This window comes from Mchenga conophoros, linkage group LG5 (assembly GCF_057382185.1).
Source record: "Mchenga conophoros isolate Kocher_MC1m ecotype Shallow Benthic linkage group LG5, M_conophoros_male_GT1.1, whole genome shotgun sequence".
Taxonomy (NCBI): domain Eukaryota; kingdom Metazoa; phylum Chordata; class Actinopteri; order Cichliformes; family Cichlidae; genus Mchenga; species Mchenga conophoros.
In genome coordinates, this window is record NC_140530.1 from 37,637,489 (window position 1) to 37,655,138 (window position 17,650).

The 17,650-nt window shown below is 38.2% G+C and overlaps 1 protein-coding gene and 1 long non-coding RNA gene across 2 annotated transcripts in view; both read left to right on the top strand.

Moving 5' to 3' along the window:
• The window catches only part of LOC146575088 (CD276 antigen-like), an 80,212-nt gene extending 73,840 nt beyond the window's left edge, over positions 1 to 6,372 (top strand). The window contains exon 4 of the mRNA XM_085275278.1: positions 5,065 to 6,372. Coding sequence (XP_085131404.1) covers positions 5,065 to 5,135 — 71 coding nt within the window. The 3' untranslated portion in view covers positions 5,136 to 6,372. The remainder of the gene's footprint in view (positions 1 to 5,064) is intronic.
• A 2,073-nt stretch (positions 6,373 to 8,445) lies between these two features.
• Positions 8,446 to 16,546, top strand: LOC146575090 (uncharacterized). Its single transcript, XR_014892526.1, has 5 exons — positions 8,446 to 11,570; positions 11,776 to 11,881; positions 12,496 to 13,224; positions 14,209 to 14,427; positions 15,035 to 16,546. It is a non-coding gene; the product is annotated as an uncharacterized LOC146575090 (long non-coding RNA).
• The last annotated feature ends 1,104 nt before the right edge of the window (positions 16,547 to 17,650 follow it).

Consider the following 17,650-nt stretch of genomic DNA (forward strand, 5'->3'; position numbering starts at 1 on the left):
CTGCGCCGTTAAATCCAGATGGTGACTTGTTTGTTTTCCTGTGGGCCAGGCAGTATGTATATATATTAGTGCTTTCAGTGTTAATCTAATTAAAACAATGTTAACGCCATAGCCGCATTAACGCAGCATTAATGCGTTAACAAGCTAACCGCGCTAATGTGTTGACACCGTGCAGCCCTTGCACGGTGCAATCCGCGTTAACAAGCTAACGGGGATTCATAGTCATGTGCGAAATATGGCTGTATAAATGTCTCGCAGCCCCTTGGCGTGCGCACTCACAACAATGGCTGAGCGTAATTGTGTGGATGTATTTTACCTCCACAAACAGCTGAGACGTGGTTTGGATACACGTGGCAAAAAAGTGCTCCAAGAGTGAGGAGTTGTGGCCATACTTGCCAACCTTGAGACCTCAGAATTAGGGAGACATTCAAAATGTCCAAATTCAGAGGCTGCTTCCACCTGAGGACCCGCCTTCGCGGTCTAAAGAAAGCCGGGTAGTACGTCACGAGCTCCCTCGGTGGAGTGAAACTCTGCCGTCTGCTCCTTGCTATCTAAAATATAACAGGGCCTGACGTAAACTCTTCTGTTTAATCAGTTTTCTGTTTGACGTTTGTTCAGCTGTGTGAAAACCCCGGAGGAACCCTCCCGAGGGAATAATAAAGTTTAATTTAATTTAATCTAATCTAATAATTTTAATCTCAGCCAAACCAATTTACTCACGAACAAATAAAACACTGAAAAAGCCAAACAATAACATTTTTAAGTTATCAAAGTGACTTGTACATCATGTTTAACCCGAGTGGTGAAAGACCGCGGGGGTTTGAAAACGATGTGTTGGTCGGCTCAGATATTTGAAGTTTACACAGCTACATTCTCACCTGAAAATATGTAAAAAGTTTTTTTGCGACCCAGAAAGAGAAATAAGAGTGATATTAAAACTAAGACGCTGCCGTCATTGTTGGAAACTGGAATTGGCTGGGCCATGCTAGGAATTCTGCATATGATTTTTCAACTTTGTTGTCCAGGTGGAAAATCTGGAGAAAAGTGGGATTCTGCCGGAAAAATCAGGAGGGTTGGCATGTATGGTTGTGGCAACATCACTAACCTTGTCAAACACCTCAGAGTAAATCATATCACAGAATATGACGAGCGTATGTTGAGGCGAACTGAAGAGGAGGACAGGGACAGGTGCTGCTAGGGCGAGACAGACGTCTCTCATGGAGGCCTTTAGTCCTGCAGGCAGGCAAGGTGTTCAAATAGCGCACAACTTTAGTTTTTTTATTTCTATGTGATGAATTCTGCATTATTAAGTGATAAGAACAAGTAATCTGGTGTCCTGTAATCATTATGACGCTATAATTTGAGATACAATAAATAAAATCCTTTTTTGTATAAAGTATCGGATCAGTATCGTCGATACCACCCTGAATATTACTTGGTATCGGATCGGAAAGGAAATCAGTGGTATCGCACATCACTAAACACAGCTTATACTGCGCTACTGCGATAGTGCATGTTGATGATGTCATCAGGTTGCGCCTGTTTTGGTTGAAAGCATTGCAGCAGCTGCAAGCATGGAGCTTACGTGTGGGGAGGAGGAGGTGAAGAAGACCGGTGTGACGTTGGTCATATTGACCTGGTTTGGTTTTAAGCAGTCGGAAGTTGAGCTGAAAAATATCATCTGCAAATTACGCCGGCCGACAGTAATAGTGAAGAGAAGGAATACAAGTAATTTGTTTTATCACCTCAAAATGAAGCATGTTTTGGAATATGAGCAAAGCCAAAAACTGCGCCTTCCACAAACACCCAGTCAGTAAAGTGGAAAGAAAAGAGGTGGCCCTACACACCAGCAGACTGATATTTTCCAAGCCTTTTCCAAAGGCACATTTTGACTTTATTTTAAACAATTTAGAATTTTGTGTTTTTACCAATATTTTACTTGTATTTAATTATTCAAAAAGAAATAATATGTAGACCTAAATTAACCTTGTATTTTCAGATCTCAGGAGTAAAATGGAACTTTTGAGCTCAGCACAGTTTATTCTAGGAGTGTTTATATTGAAGGAGAGAGGGAGATTTTATAAGAACCGACTCAGTGCTGTTAGAGCAGTGTTGAAACTTTGCTTTAGGACCTTTCATGAAACTGAGCAGAGCAGAACTGAGCTGTGTTTTTCTCAGCAGGGCGCACACAGCGAACTTCTTTCTGTTGACTCTGTAACAAACCAAAATTTAAATATCTGTCAAATTCAGTTGTAAATAGGACTGAATGTGAGGCACCCTGAGGATTTTAAGCATTAAAAACAAGTTTCAGAGTTCTTGTCAAAGTAGTTTTAAGGTGGTCGACCCCCACACCACATCACCTTTTTTGTTTTTGTTGTGACAGTAGTTTGACACAGTACAGAGCGAAAAAGCTCATTTACTCTCACCTGATGTGGCACTAAAGCAATATTGAGTTTTGCCAGTAGGTGGCAGTGTTGGCTTAGACAAACGAGTGCTTCCAAAGTAATCTCACACAAAAGTAACACAGGCCAGTCATGGTAATGGAAGGCGACAGTAAAACAGAACTGCTGTTTCTGTATTCTCTATTTACCGGAGCAATCGCACATTTACCGATGTGACACAGTAACTAAGTCGTGTTTGGTGTTCATCCAACATCATACAGGTCAGGTGTGAAGATTTCAGGTGGAATAATTTGTAATATTGCAGCTCTTCACTGGATAAATTCTGAGCTCCATCTGAGCCTCAATCCTCAGCACTTCACACACAGGGACCAGAGATCTTTATCATTACAGTTAGCCCTGATATTGATTCTCCTCAGCCTCCCCATATGGAAAAGATACATATAAATCTTATAAAGTTTGTATCTGTCTTGTGTGAAACTTGTATGAAAAGCATACAAGAGTGAAAACAGATATAAGATCCCTTGAAAAATTATATAATGAAACTTGTATGTTTTGGATACTTACTAAAACTATGTATGAAAGTAATGAGAAAGTGGCCACTTTCATGAGTAAATCATATGAGCCTTAAATGATTTACTATATGAAGTAGGCCACATCTTATGCAAGTCTTTTATAAGGTTTTTCTATTTCTTTTCCATATGGGTGAGTTTAGAGCTGAGGCCCAATTATTTCTACTACTCAAAAACTGAGCAGCAATTTAATAAACTGAGTGACCCTAAGGTTTGAGAAATATGTACAGAGTAATTGACTTCCCTCTGTTGAATCTGTAACAAACAAAGTGAAATGTGTCTGAGAATACAACTACTAATGAAAAATTATTAGTCTTGGGGATCATAAAGATTTTTTTTTTGGCATACATAAAAAATAGATCCTAACAGTCCAAAATTCTGCAGTGCAGAGAGTCATCTGTTGGCAGTGCAGCAGGCGGTCATTACACTGACAGATTCATATTCCTTGTTTTCTGGAATCATCAGTCTGAAGAGATTCACTTTAATGATGTGTGTAGCTAAGAAGCTCAGGGTGGAGGAAACCTCGATTACACACAGACTCACACATGTTTTCAGATGTGAGGCTCAGTAAAAGGAAAGCAGGAGTCTGTGAGCAGCAGCACAGATTCAAACATCTTTCATACAAGACAAAACTCCAACATCATCTTTACAGCTGAGAGCAGAACCAGAGCCAGCCTGTGAGCTGTGGAGATGAGCAGGAGGAAACAGGAAGTTGGATCCATGCTGACATCACTGAGCTCGCTGTTTAAACCTGCTGTTTGTTCCTGACATGCAGTCACAGTCTGAGTTACACCAATGTTTTCTCTTCAGTTCCAGAACCAAACACTGGATTGATTGTAGCTGTTGCTGTTCTTGCTGTTGTTCTTGCTGTTGTAGTAGTTGGGATTCTTGTCAGGTATTACTTCATGAATTAAAAAGGTAAGTTTAATGTACCGTATTTCCCGGACTACAAAGCGCACCTGAATATTAGCCGCACAAGCTAAAATCAGGGGAAAATCCTGTTTTGTACATACATTAGCCGCACCTGACTAAAAGCCGCAGGTGTTTCAATGTTGACTTATCATATGTAAGAGAATATGCACAAAGCGAATTGTCAGGAAAGAGATGGCTGTTTGGAGACACACCCCTTTTATTAATATTTTGAAAAACAAGTTATGGGTACATATTTGCATAACTTTTTAGGTATATGTACAAGTAGCGGTAATTACAAGTACGAAACATGTGCTGTGCTTCATAAACGAGTAACAAATGTAGTACATAACAATAACCTACAGCACACCAGAAAAATAGATTCAGACTACCTTTTAGGCTCAGGTGGATGGATGGATGTTTTCACACTTTTCCATGCTGTCAGATTCCACCGGTGGAGTTGAGCATAACTTGCTTTTCGCAAGTTTATTGCCGCACACCATCCACGACTCCCGCTGAACGTGTAGCGCTACTTTGAAGTTTGTTTTTCGTGCTACTTGTACAGCACTATGTTGCCTGGCGGATGGACATGTGACCAACATACCACTCTTGAACACCGATACTGTGTGTCTGATCACATGCCCTTCCGCCAGGCAACGTAGTGCCGTACAACAGCGGAACAAACAAAACAAATCGTCTTACGATATGACAAAAATCAGGGACAATCCATAGAAAAGCCGCACCTGACTAAAAGCCACAGGGTTCAAAGCTTGTGCAAAAAGTAGCGGCTTATAGCCCGATAATTACGGTATTTATGAACATTCTCATATTTTTGTGTGACCGTCATTTTTACAATCTTGCTTATTTCACTTTATTTTTGAATATATTAATGAAACAAACTGAAATGAACTAAAGCTTATTGTGAGTAAAGAGGAGGAACACTGCAGAGGCTGATGAAGATGGTTAAACAGCAAACATCACGATTTATTCATAAAGACGGTTTAGTGTTTTGTCTGTAATCATAATAAAAGTGGGCGAATCTGCCCGCTGTAGTTATGTTGCCATATCAGCAAGTATAATTCAAACACACTCATGTGTCATCGTGCACGCCACTACTCAAACTCATAGCACTGCATTTCTGCTCAGTTATGACTTTTTAACACAGTTTGTTTTCCAATCTGCAGAATCAAACAAGACGGAGTCCTCTGAACCCTCAGCCCAGGAACTGAAACCCAATGCTGAACAAAGTGTGTGAAGTACGGTGTGTGTGTTGCTTATGTTTGTTTTATGAGAACCAAATTAAGTTTTGGAGCACAGCAGCTTGGACATGTTGGATTATTTTTGATATTTTCAGCAGTTTAAAAGTTCAGAACAGCTTTTAATCCTGTGGTTTAGCACATTGTTAAATGTCAGGATGGAGGGGTGTAGTTTCTGCTGCATTTGTGCAAAATAAATATTTCCTGTTCGGCCACCAAAGCCATTTTTCTAATACTTTGATCATCATCACTTCACATATATCTGTATAAAAAATAAAAGTATAAATGTTTATCTCAAAGTCCTCAGTACTTGATAAAAAATACTTTCAAATACCGTCTAACACCATCTTTTCAACACTGGGCATTTGGGGGTTTTTTTTCTATTTGAATGAAAACAGATGCAGCACATCAATGTTTTTCTTTATCCCACACATGTATGAACTGTCATCCTGTCACCTGAAATAGGTTTAAAATATTAAATTACTGTTGTATTTATTCCATGAGAGGTCTGAGGTCATTGTCCTGTGCTTTCCTCTTCTGCGGCAGTTTAATAGGACGGAGTAGAGAAATGGCTTTAGACAGTTTTTCAACTCTCAGTAATGCCACAGTGATCGTTTGATATATGGACCTGCAGCGGAGTTTAGGCTCAGACACGGCTAGTGACGTCAGACTGAACAATCGGATAGGACGGAGCAGAGAAATGGCTCCACCTGCTCTTGGTGCATTTGCCCACTGTGGATGGATTTGTGTTTCCAGCTGGACTCATATTTCAGTAAATATCTAAATAACATTTGAAAGGAAATTTGTCTGATAACAGAAGGTTTGTCAAACAACTGTCTCAAGTTAATTCTTTCCTTTAGAATGCTCCAAAGAAGGGAAATAAGTTTTCTTTGTTTTCTAACACTAAACATACATTAACTTAATGTAATTAACTATAACCCTGAGCTGTTCTGCTGTAAATAAATGTGAATATTTTGCAGTCTGAAAAGAAAGTGCCTTTTTAAATACGCTTTTGTGTTTTATCTTTTTATTTTTGCTAAAGAAAACTGTCAGGATACACACACTGCAGATGAAATGTTGTTGATGTTTGATATTGAAAATTATGTTCATGCTTTTAATTATGTCCTCATACTTATATAATTATAATTAATAATTATAATTATTATAATTAACATAATTATGTCCATCATTTTTCACACAGCTCAAGATTCTCAGAATAAAATATCAAAAATTAAACTATTGTGACTATTTTTTTTGTTTTGTTTTCTGTGTGTGTTTTCAAACTTTCGTGTATCCAACTTGGGAAGACTCAAGGAGAGGGGCAGGTTATACTTTTCTGAAAACATCTAAGATTTTACCAGAATGATGGGAAGAGAAAAGTATGAAGGAGAGAAATGACTTATGACCTGAAGCACACCACATCATCTGTCAAAGTGGAGCCAGTATTATTGCAGGGCTTTGTAAAAACTGGGTCACTACTGTTTACTGATGATGTGACTGTGATCGATCCAGCAAAATGAATTCTAAGTTTTCTGATTTGATTCATTCTTCAGTCGCTAAGCCGGTCACCGTGGTTTTCAGTTGTACTAATATACAGCTTAAAAACTTAAAGGGATACTTTAAAAGCAGATCAGATCTAAATGGGACGGAATCACGCTAGATATCTACACTGATATGCAAATAATTCAAACAACTCCACTATCTAGCCTTTCTGTGTAGAGACTTGCAGTTAGTCAGGTTAGGTTCATTGGTGAGTCTAAATTGTCCATAGGTGTGGATGTGAGTGCAAATGGTTGTCTGTCTCTCTGTGTTAGAGAGACGCAGACCTGCCTCTCGCCCTATGGCAGCTGTGATAGGCTCCAGCGACCCTGATTTGGATAAGTAAAAAAGAATGGATGGATGGATTTATCTTTTTAGAAGGAATATAAAATTCCAAAGTATTTGTAGTCGCCAAAGGCATCTGCTAAAGACATTATGACCAGATGGTACAAACAAGGCAAATTCAAACAACAGGACACCTAACATGGAAACGGAGGACACAGCAAAATTAACTCAACATTACCACAAATAACAAAAATAAGCACACAAAAGAAATAAAACAAAAGCTCTAAAATAGTTCATAAAAACCAAACTAAATGTTTGGGAATATTTAATAAATATTTGAACTGAAAAACACCAGGTCAAACCCCCGTGAAGATATGGTTGATGTTTGGTGGTGGATGGGATGTAGCTCCTTCTGGTGCAGCTGCAGCACCACTTCGGGTCTGTGTTTGTCAGTTAGTGAACATCACTAACTAAATATCACACACACCTGCCTGGAGTTGTTGGTGTGGAGGTGGTCCTCAGTTTTATTTTGAAGCTGGACTTTGTGATGTTCTTTTTCAGGCTGGAATTTAAAGGGTCTGCACATAACTGACAAATACTCTACATGTGGTGATCAGTGACTGTCTACAGTCTTAGTTTATTAGCACATTTTTGGCTAATATATTGGGGGTGTAGGATGTGACCTGTTACCCTGTTAACACAGCACAGCAAATCCAGCATGGCCAAATTAACACGGTCAGATTTGATTTTAACACTGTTAAAGTGTCCATACGAGTCCACTCCAGAGAGTGTTAATTTAACTCTTTTTGGAGAATTAGTACGTTAACTCTGATTTAGCGTTAAATACCAAATCTGTCTGGAATGTCGACTGTTCGGATCTTTTAGAAAGTCCTTGGGAAATAAACATTTATTAAAAAGAGCCGATGTTTTTCTGAAAAAAACCCCAAAACATTTATTTTGAACTATACACCACAATTGCTCGTATGTTTATTTCTGTAACTGAAATAAACATATGATTACAGTAACTTTCTGTAAATACAACAGCCTCCAAATCCTGTACTCTCCATGACATCACATTTAGCAAAATTAGTAATATTAACCCTGCTGATCTTTCATCTGCCATTTATGACCTTTCATTTATTCACAGCTCCTCATTTCCTGATAAATATGAATATTTGCTCTCTTTAAACACTGAACTGTCTAATTTTTCCACTCAGCACCATGGTTTACTCTAAACCTGCGCCATCTTAAAGCTAAAGAATGCCAACTGGACTTACCATACACAAACAAACGTATAATGATCATATCTTGTTTTATAAGGACTTGTTTTATATGCTTTCAACAGCAATAGTTACATTATTTATATAATCAAAATAAAATTTATTTATTGTGCTGTCTCTAGATCAAACAACACATTTGTTTTGTATTCAAACACAGAAACTTGGTATGTTGTAATATTTTAAGGATGGCTTGTTTCCAGTCCAGGCATTACTGCCTGAATGACTGCCATGGATCGAGGTGATCCAAATGTAAGTGTAGAAGAAAGTCTTTAACTTCCCTTAAGTCCAGTGGCAGTGGATGTGGGTTGGAGATGCAATGAGCTTGAACCTGAAGGCGACCATCTTCACTGACCAACCATCTGTGACAGAGGACTCTTCTGTCCTGGTGTCCTGCAAGCAAACAATCATATTTTTTAGAACACCAACTATTTGCTTTCTTAAAACATTTTTTCAATCATTTGCTACAGAACAAACCCCAATTTAGACAATCTCAGGCTCCCTGCCCACTGGAGAGGTGACATTCAATGTCCCACTTGTCAGTCTGGATAGCCCCGACCACCACCTGACACACAATAATGTCATGAAAGCATTATTTTAAAAAGGGCTATGCAAACATGGCCAATAACTTTTCATACTGATAATCTGCAAAATGATTTGTTCACTATTCAAAAACTTGCAGACTTCACTATATACAGTGTAGACAGTGTAGACCAGGGGTCGGCAACCTTTCTGATGACGAGTGACATTTAAAATTTCCTAAGAAGTCAGTGTGCCGTATGACTGCATTAGCAATAAATTTAATAACGCTCTATATGAACAGTTACACAATATATAGAACCACTTAACAGTATTATATTTGTTTGCAGATGTTTGCAGCCATCAGCGAATAGTTATCAGCTGTTTTGAAACAAAAAAAAAAGATAAACTAAGCCAATATGGCATGTTTGCTAATATTCAACCCAACCCTTCAACTCATTCATGTCACCTAAAAGGTAAACCTGTTTCTCCATCATCTGTTCAGCTCTGATGATTCAGTAAGGACATCCGCTGGTTTCCTCTTTCTGGCGCAAAGTGGGCGATAAATAAACAAGAGAGAAAAGCTGATCAGCTGATCATGGATCAGTTTCATGATTGAAGAAGCAACAGGAAAGAGAGGGGGAGAGGATGAGAGAAGAAGAGACAGCTGTGCAGCGTAAAGACACAAAATAACTCCAGCTTTGTGTCTTTTTCATTGTAGCTGAACTACGGGACAAACTGTGTTCCTTCTCAGCTCAATACGAAACTCGTAATATTTTCTCTGAATACGGGACGATTCCGTTTTTTACAGGACCGTTGGCAACTCTACTAACTAACCTTATGAATAAAATAAAGTTCACTATCAGTAACATCATAACACCCACCCAGCTGTATAGAAACTCCATCATGCTAGCTAGCACGCAGTACGAGTTATTGTAACTGACTGTAAAAAGTCAGCACAACGAAAATAAACTCCACCTAAACTTGGTTTATATCTGACCCAGATAGACTGCAGGTCATAACTTCTGACCTGAAGTTCAGTTCACCTGACACTCGGACCGGGGGCCGCCTCGGGTCTCCCCTCTTGCCTCCCCTCTCCCTCATCCACCTGCTGGCATCCACCACTTATTAATGTTACTGAATCTGTGGAAGCTCCGCCATAGCCACCACCAAACAACTGAGTTATTTTTACACACCGACCAGCATCTGACCAATCCACCACTTTCATTGTTTAAACTGTTACGAAAAAAAAAAAAAAAAAATCATCGGGCCACCGAGCAAATGCCCGGTATGCCCAATGGCCAGTCCAGCTATGGTCGTGCCATCACTTAACCCTTCGCGTGTCATCTGTGGGATATGTTTGTGGGATATGATTTTTCAAGAAATACAGACCAAACTGTTGCTGTTTGTATTAACTTACACAGCATGTCTTGTAAAATTAACTGGAGTCATCAGCAACAGCGTAGAGCAGTGATATAGAATAGAATAGAATAGAATAGAATAGAATAGAATAGAATAGAATGGAATAATCCTTTAATTGTCCCACAAGCGGAAATTTGGTTGTATGAGCAGCAAAAAAACTCCACACATATACAAAAAGAACAGGACACAGAACAGAAAACAAAAAACACAATTTTTACATATTTACATCATGGACAATAATTACCAGAGCAGAGTACAGTACAGTTGTTAAAATTAGCATACAGATAGTGTGCAAACAGAGCAGGATACTGAAAGATGTTTAAATAGTTAAGAATATTTAGAATAATTAGAAAAGTGCAGATTGTGTATTGTACCTGTGCATTAAAAAGTAGACATGTAACTTACAATAGGTTAGTGTATATATAATATCTCAAGTCTAATAAGAGAAGACAGGAAAAAATCAGTAAAGAAACAATTTCCCCGAACCAAAGCACAAATGAAGCAACAAGTAAATCAGGTTGAAGTTCAGCCTGATTAATATAAATGTCACTGACAATTACTAATATACTGGAAAGCCAAAATACTTACCACTCAGTCTTTCTGTCCAACAGCTCCTTTTCTAGACTTGTAAGAATTTGATGTCATGTGGGAAGTGCTGGTCCAAGCCTCAAAGACAGTAAGAAGCAAGCAGAGGGAGAAAAAACATAAAATTATTTAGAAGCTGTTTTGATCCTTAATGACTGTGCAGTCGTTATAACTTACAACACAGAAGGTCAATGTAGACCCCATACAACCAAATTAGACTAGTACATATAGTATTAAAGACACCATCTACTATTGTGTCTGAATGTGTGGTATTGGCACTGTCAGTTTAGGCCTAAAGAGATATGTGTTTAAAAAAAGACCACCTAATTTAAATATCATCATTACATGCTTGTTAAAAGTTAACTTCCAACATATAAAGTTTCTAATAAGCACAATGACCAGATAAAACATGAGGCGGTGTTTATATGTAACATAGGCAAGCCCAAAATGTTTCTTATGATTCAACTGTGGAATTTAACTTAATTCTTTAGAAGAATATAGAAGAAATTATAAAGCCAACCTAAACTTTAACCATTTAACAGAACACTAATCTGGTTTATACGGTGGCCCTGAGAGGCCAAACGGACTGCAACTTCAGAAAACACTTGCAAAAAGAAAAATGCTGCAAAAAGAAAAGCGCTGCAAAAAGAAAAACGCTGCAAAAGCACACAAAGCACAACGGAAATAGGAAAAAAGACAACGGAAATGTTCCTGGGGAGACAATAACCCGACGGACCAGTTGCACGAACCAAAACATGCTAACCAGTGCGCTAGGACTGGGACACACTTCAAAGAAGTGGAGGAGAGGTAAATATGTTGTAATCTCATGATTCTAATAATACTACAGATATCTGGAATATATATTCAAAGATAATTCTAACAAAGATAATGTTTAATGTAGCCTTAGAAATGAAGCTTTTTTAAACTCGAGAACAAATACTAATAAGTCAAAGTCATTAAGGAATATTGCAGTTAATGTGTTCAGGTTTTAATTTGGCATTGTCTTCATCAGGCAATGTATTGTCCATATTGTGGAATCCAGCTAGTGGGGCAAATTGGAGTTTTTTGTGGGTCCTGTGGAACTAACATTCAAGTTTTAGCACCTTTTATAGAGAATGGTAAGCACTTCACTTTCCTAAGTTCTAGTATTTATTGCTCACCTTTTAATTGCTTCATAATGACTTATATACACCACAGTAGCTTCAGTAGTGCGTGTTAAACTTTTTTTGGGGGGGGATTATTATTGATGTGCCATTCCAAAGTACTACCGGTATATTCATTTGCTTATTCTAAGGTTTTTGTATTGTTAAAGACTCTGTATGCAAAGATAAATCAGAATTCCAAAAACGCAAAGGCATGAACTGGTAGGTACTAAGAACTGTATTCTGGTTTAAGCCTGCCACCGGTTCTACGGCATAATTTTAAAAACTAGTTTATGACTTAATAGGGCATATGTACACAGTGACGAAATTCTTCTAACTTCTCTAATTTTGCTCATTTTGAGTTGTCAGCATAGAGGTCTTAATGAGAGTGATAAGTCCTGAATCCTGGTCCATGTTCTTTGAGCTTTTGCTGGCCTTTATTTAAGCACACATCAAGAAGATTAAATACTTGAGTCATGTTTATTGAGACTTGTTTCAGATGTGGTATTTTTTTAAAAAAACACTTATTAAGTGCATTTGTGGATTCCTGCGGTCGTAATTATCTTTTCATGTTTTCTCTTCAACCTTAGGCCCAGTCTCAGTCACAGACATCATCAATAAGTATTTCTCTGAGGGCCATACATATGAAGTGATCCTGGATTTTCTTGAAAACAAGCATAATATTTGTATGAGTCTGAGAACATTAAAGAGGAGGCTAAAAGATGCTGGAATGACTAGAAGGACAGACTTTACTCCCACTGACATTGTCATTTCCACTGTTACACAAGAACTGAGAGGCTCAGGTCAGCTTCTGGGTTACAGATCCATGTGTCAGACACTGCGACAAAAGTATAATCTGAAAGTTAAAAGAAATGATGTAATGCACATACTCTCAAGACTAGATCCATATGGTGTTAAGCGTCGCTGTAAACGCAGGTTTGTTCGAAGAGGATATTTTTCAGAAGGACCAAATCAAGTGTGGCATGTGGATGGTTATGATAAGCTGAAGCCCTTTGGTGTTGCTATTAGTGCATGTGTCGATGGATTTTCAAGGAAAGTTATGTGGCTCAGCTGTGGCAGCTCAAATGATACCCAGGTATCATTGCAAAATATTATATGGAGTGCTTGTCACGGTTTGGTCAACTTCCAGCATGCCTTCGTACAGACTGTGGCACAGAAAATGGCACAATGGCAGCCATTCACTGTGCTTTAAGATCAGACCATGGAGATGAACTTGCAGGAGCCCACAGTCATATGTATGGTACCTCAACTACAAATCAACGGATTGAAAGTTGGTGGTCTTCGTTCAGAAAGCAAAGGTACATGGCTTTTAAAATATATTCTGAAACTAAAATTGAATGGTTCTGAAGGTGTTTCGTGGTCAGCGATATACTTTTTTTTGTGGGTGGGGTTTTATACTCAAATATTAAATTACAGTCACAAACAAAGAAAGAAAAACATAGTCACCTACACATTTTTCTCATGTGATGCACAACTGCTTCAAAAAATATAATAAATGGTTTGGTATACCAGTGACATTTGTTTGTATTAAAACAACACACTCAAAAAGAAAATCCTACTCAGACATTCCACCTAAAAAGGAACTATAAAAAACAACAAACAAACTGACATTCAACATTTTAATAAATTATTATGAATCCTAGAGGCAATAGCATCAGTAAAGATTGATGTATTTAAAACTGAGTAAAATTTATTCAAATTTGTGTGCCTACGTAGTACCAAACTAACATCTAGATCAAATAGTTTACCTGTAGGGAGTCATATAAATAAAAGAACAAGGGTTTCTTCAAATTTGAGAACTGTAATATGAGTAATATAAGAACATTGATCCAACATGACAGAAATTTGTTAGAGGAGGTCATTCGTTTCAGACATTTCTTCAACTTTGTGTGCCAAAAAAAAATTACTGATGTTTTCACTAGCTTTTGGATTTCTGTGTGGTATCTAACAAGTGATAACAGCTTCAGTGTTCATGGAGAAACAAAATAGTACATTTATATGGACAGACCTGTATATTACAACTTTTCTTAAGTTCAACCGCCAAATGCAGGAATAACAGAAGGATTAATCATTTTGTTAAATTTTGTTATTTGTGTGAAGTTGCTTTTTTTTTCCTGCAGTGCATTGATGAAACACTTCAGAACATGTGAATAAGCTTTTCTTTGAACGAAATTGCGCACATTTCAATATTCTTAAGATTACGACTTTTTTTTTTAAAGAGGACAATTACATTGAATTACTTGTGTTATTAAATTTTATATGCCTTGTCATTCCACCATTAGAACTCAGTTCTGGATTGAACTCTTCAGTGACCTGAGGGAGAGGCATCTTTTCAACGGCAGTCATGAACATAAATGCCTTCTACGATATGTCTTCCTCAATGTCTTGCAAAAAGAGCTTGACGAGTACAGAGATCTCTGGAACACTCACACCATCCGACCTGTGCGCCAATCTTGTTGTCCATCTGGTAAACCAGAAGCCATGTATCACCTGCCTCATAGGTATGTATTTAGTCCATGTATTTTATTTCACAGTTTTACTAAAATTTTTCTTCCTCAGTATAGTGTATTGTATGTGCAGGATACCTGTCCAGCTTGCTGTTATTAAACCTGTTGTTCATTTATAAAATGGTTCAGGAACAGTCCATCCCTTATGTGCACTCTTTTCTTTCTTGACCTAACCACTTGAGTTAAGTAAGCAGTATGCCATTTAGGTTTAACAATTTGCCCTAACTGTTACTCACAGCAGGTATTACACACACTTTTGCAATTGAATAGTATTTTTTGTTGTTTTCACCTTTTTGCTGAATAGAAATTAAAGCTGCCACTTGTGTTTTGCCATTAGTTCTGTTCTCTGACTTCATGCACATACGTTTTATTTTTATATTTTTTTCCACAAAAAAAAAAGTTAGACAATCATATTTTAACTTTGGATCACATCTTGGCTAAAAATGACAAATGTAGATATATGCATAATTAAGATTCTTTAAAATCACAATTTCCAGAACTGACTTTTAATTATAAGATTGACTTTGCGCTTTTGCTGTAACCTTGAAGGATAGTACCTGGAGAAGTGACTGAATTTGTTCATTTTTCTGACTGACCTAAGGTATGGTGGAAGAGAGTGTGGATTCCAAGTGCCTCAAGACATCCTGCACCAGTTTGATGACATTCTACCTGCTCAGTACAGTCTATGTGGGGACGACAATCTCCAGGTTCATTTCACAAACTTGGAAAGACAGAGTGAGCTCCCTCGACCAGTCAACTGGACTACTGCAGTTGAAAATTATATAACACTCAAAAATATGACTGGACTTTAGAAGTCAATGTAAAATCATCTGCTAGATGTGGGTACAATTACCACTGACACTAATTGTCACAAACCAACTTTAATGAGTATTTAAAAAAAAAAAAATAGTACCATAGTTTTTATATACAGTGGGGCAAAAAAGTATTTAGTCAGCCACCGATTGTGCAAGTTCCCCCACCTAAAATGATGACAGAGGTCAGTAATTTGCACCAGAGGTACACTTCAACTGTGAGAGACAGAATGTGAAAAAAAAAAATCCATGAATCCACATGGTAGGATTTGTAAAGAATTTATTCGTAAATCAGGGTGGAAAATAAGTATTTGGTCAATAACAAAAATACAACTCAATACTTTGTAACATAACCTTTGTTGGCAATAACAGAGGTCAAACGTTTACTATAGGTCTTTACCAGGTTTGCACACACAGTAGCTGGTATTTTGGCCCATTCCTCCATGCAGATCTTCTCGAGAGCAGTGATGTTTTGGGGCTGTCGCCGAGCAACACGGACTTTCAACTCCCGCCACAGATTTTCTATGGGGTTGAGGTCTGGAGACTGGCTAGGCCACTCCAGGACTTTCAAATGCTTCTTACGGAGCCACTCCTTTGTTGCCCGGGCGGTGTGTTTTGGATCATTGTCATGTTGGAAGACCCAGCCTCGTTTCATCTTCAAAGTTCTCACTGATGGAAGGAGGTTCTGGCTCAAAACCTCACGATACATGGCCCCATTCATTCTGTCCTTAACACGGATCAGTCGTCCTGTCCCCTTGGCAGAAAAACAGCCCCATAGCATGATGTTTCCACCCCCATGCTTCACAGTAGGTATGGTGTTCTTGGGATGCAACTCAGTATTCTTCTTCCTCCAAACACGACGAGTTGAGTTTATACCAAAAAGTTCTACTTTGGTTTCATCTGACCATATGACATTCTCCCAATCCTCTGCTGTATCATCCATGTGCTCTCTGGCAAACTTCAGACGGGCCTGGACATGCACTGGCTTCAGCAGCGGAACACGTCTGGCACTGCGGGATTTGATTCCCTGCCGTTGTAGTGTGTTACTGATGGTGACCTTTGTTACTTTGGTCCCAGCTCTCTGCAGGTCATTCACCAGGTCCCCCCGTGTGGTTCTGGGATCTTTGCTCACCGTTCTCATGATCATTTTGACCCCACGGGATGAGATCTTGCGTGGAGCCCCAGATCGTGGGAGATTATCAGTGGTCTTGTATGTCTTCCATTTTCTGATGATTGCTCCCACAGTTGATTTTTTCACACCAAGCTGCTTGCCTATTGTAGATTCACTCTTCCCAGTCTGGTGCAGGTCTACAATACTTTTCCTGGTGTCCTTCGAAAGCTCTTTGGTCTTGGCCATGGCGGAGTTTGGAGTCTGACTGTTTGAGGCTGTGGACAGGTGTCTTTTATACAGATGATGAGTTCAAACAGGTGCCATTCATACAGGTAACGAGTGGGGGACAGAAAAGCTTCTTACAGGAGACGTTACAGGTCTGTGAGAGCCAGAGATTTTCCTTGTTTGAGGTGACCAAATACTTATTTTCCACCCTGATTTACGAATAAATTCTTTACAAATCCTACCATGTGGATTCATGGATTTTTTTTTCACATTCTGTCTCTCACAGTTGAAGTGTACCTCTGGTGCAAATTACTGACCTCTGTCATCATTTTAAGTGGGGGAACTTGCACAATCGGTGGCTGACTAAATACTTTTTTGCCCCACTGTAAATAGTTTCACTACCGTCAACTTTTCAGTGTGTACGCTTTCGACCTGAAGAAATCAAAAGACCATACTGTACAAAATAACTTGTTCCTTTTAATTAGGTGTTGTAACAAATACGTTGATTAATTTGGAGATCTGTTTTACAAACAAAGGTTTACAAAAGCATTCAGCGAGACCTGTATTTATGTGGGTTTTTCCTATTTCTTTTTTTAACTCCAAGAACAACTTGCATATCTTACAAAAAAATGTAATCAAACACAGAAGTGTTTGATTAAATAAAGCCTTTTAACTGAATTTATCAGATTTTTTTCCCTGTGTTATTATACTAGCGTGTCTCAGTACATTAGAATACTTCAGAAATGTTTTATTTTGTTACATTGGCAATTTCTTAATACAGTGAAATATGTCTAACTTGTTCAACTGTCCCACTATGATACTATGCTTTTGAAATTCCAAAACCTGATTGAACTTTCTGCAATGCATTAAACTTTATGTGATTTACACAAATTATAACTTATTAGAAAAAAATTTTCAGAGTTTAAAATCACAAACTTCAAATGTTTGCTAAAACCATAAATGTGGCTTAAAAGCAAAAGGACTTGGACCTTAGGGAAGCCCAAACCCAGGAGAGTTCTGGATGCCATAATCTATGGCTTCTTGGAAGTCCTCATAACTGTGTAGCACT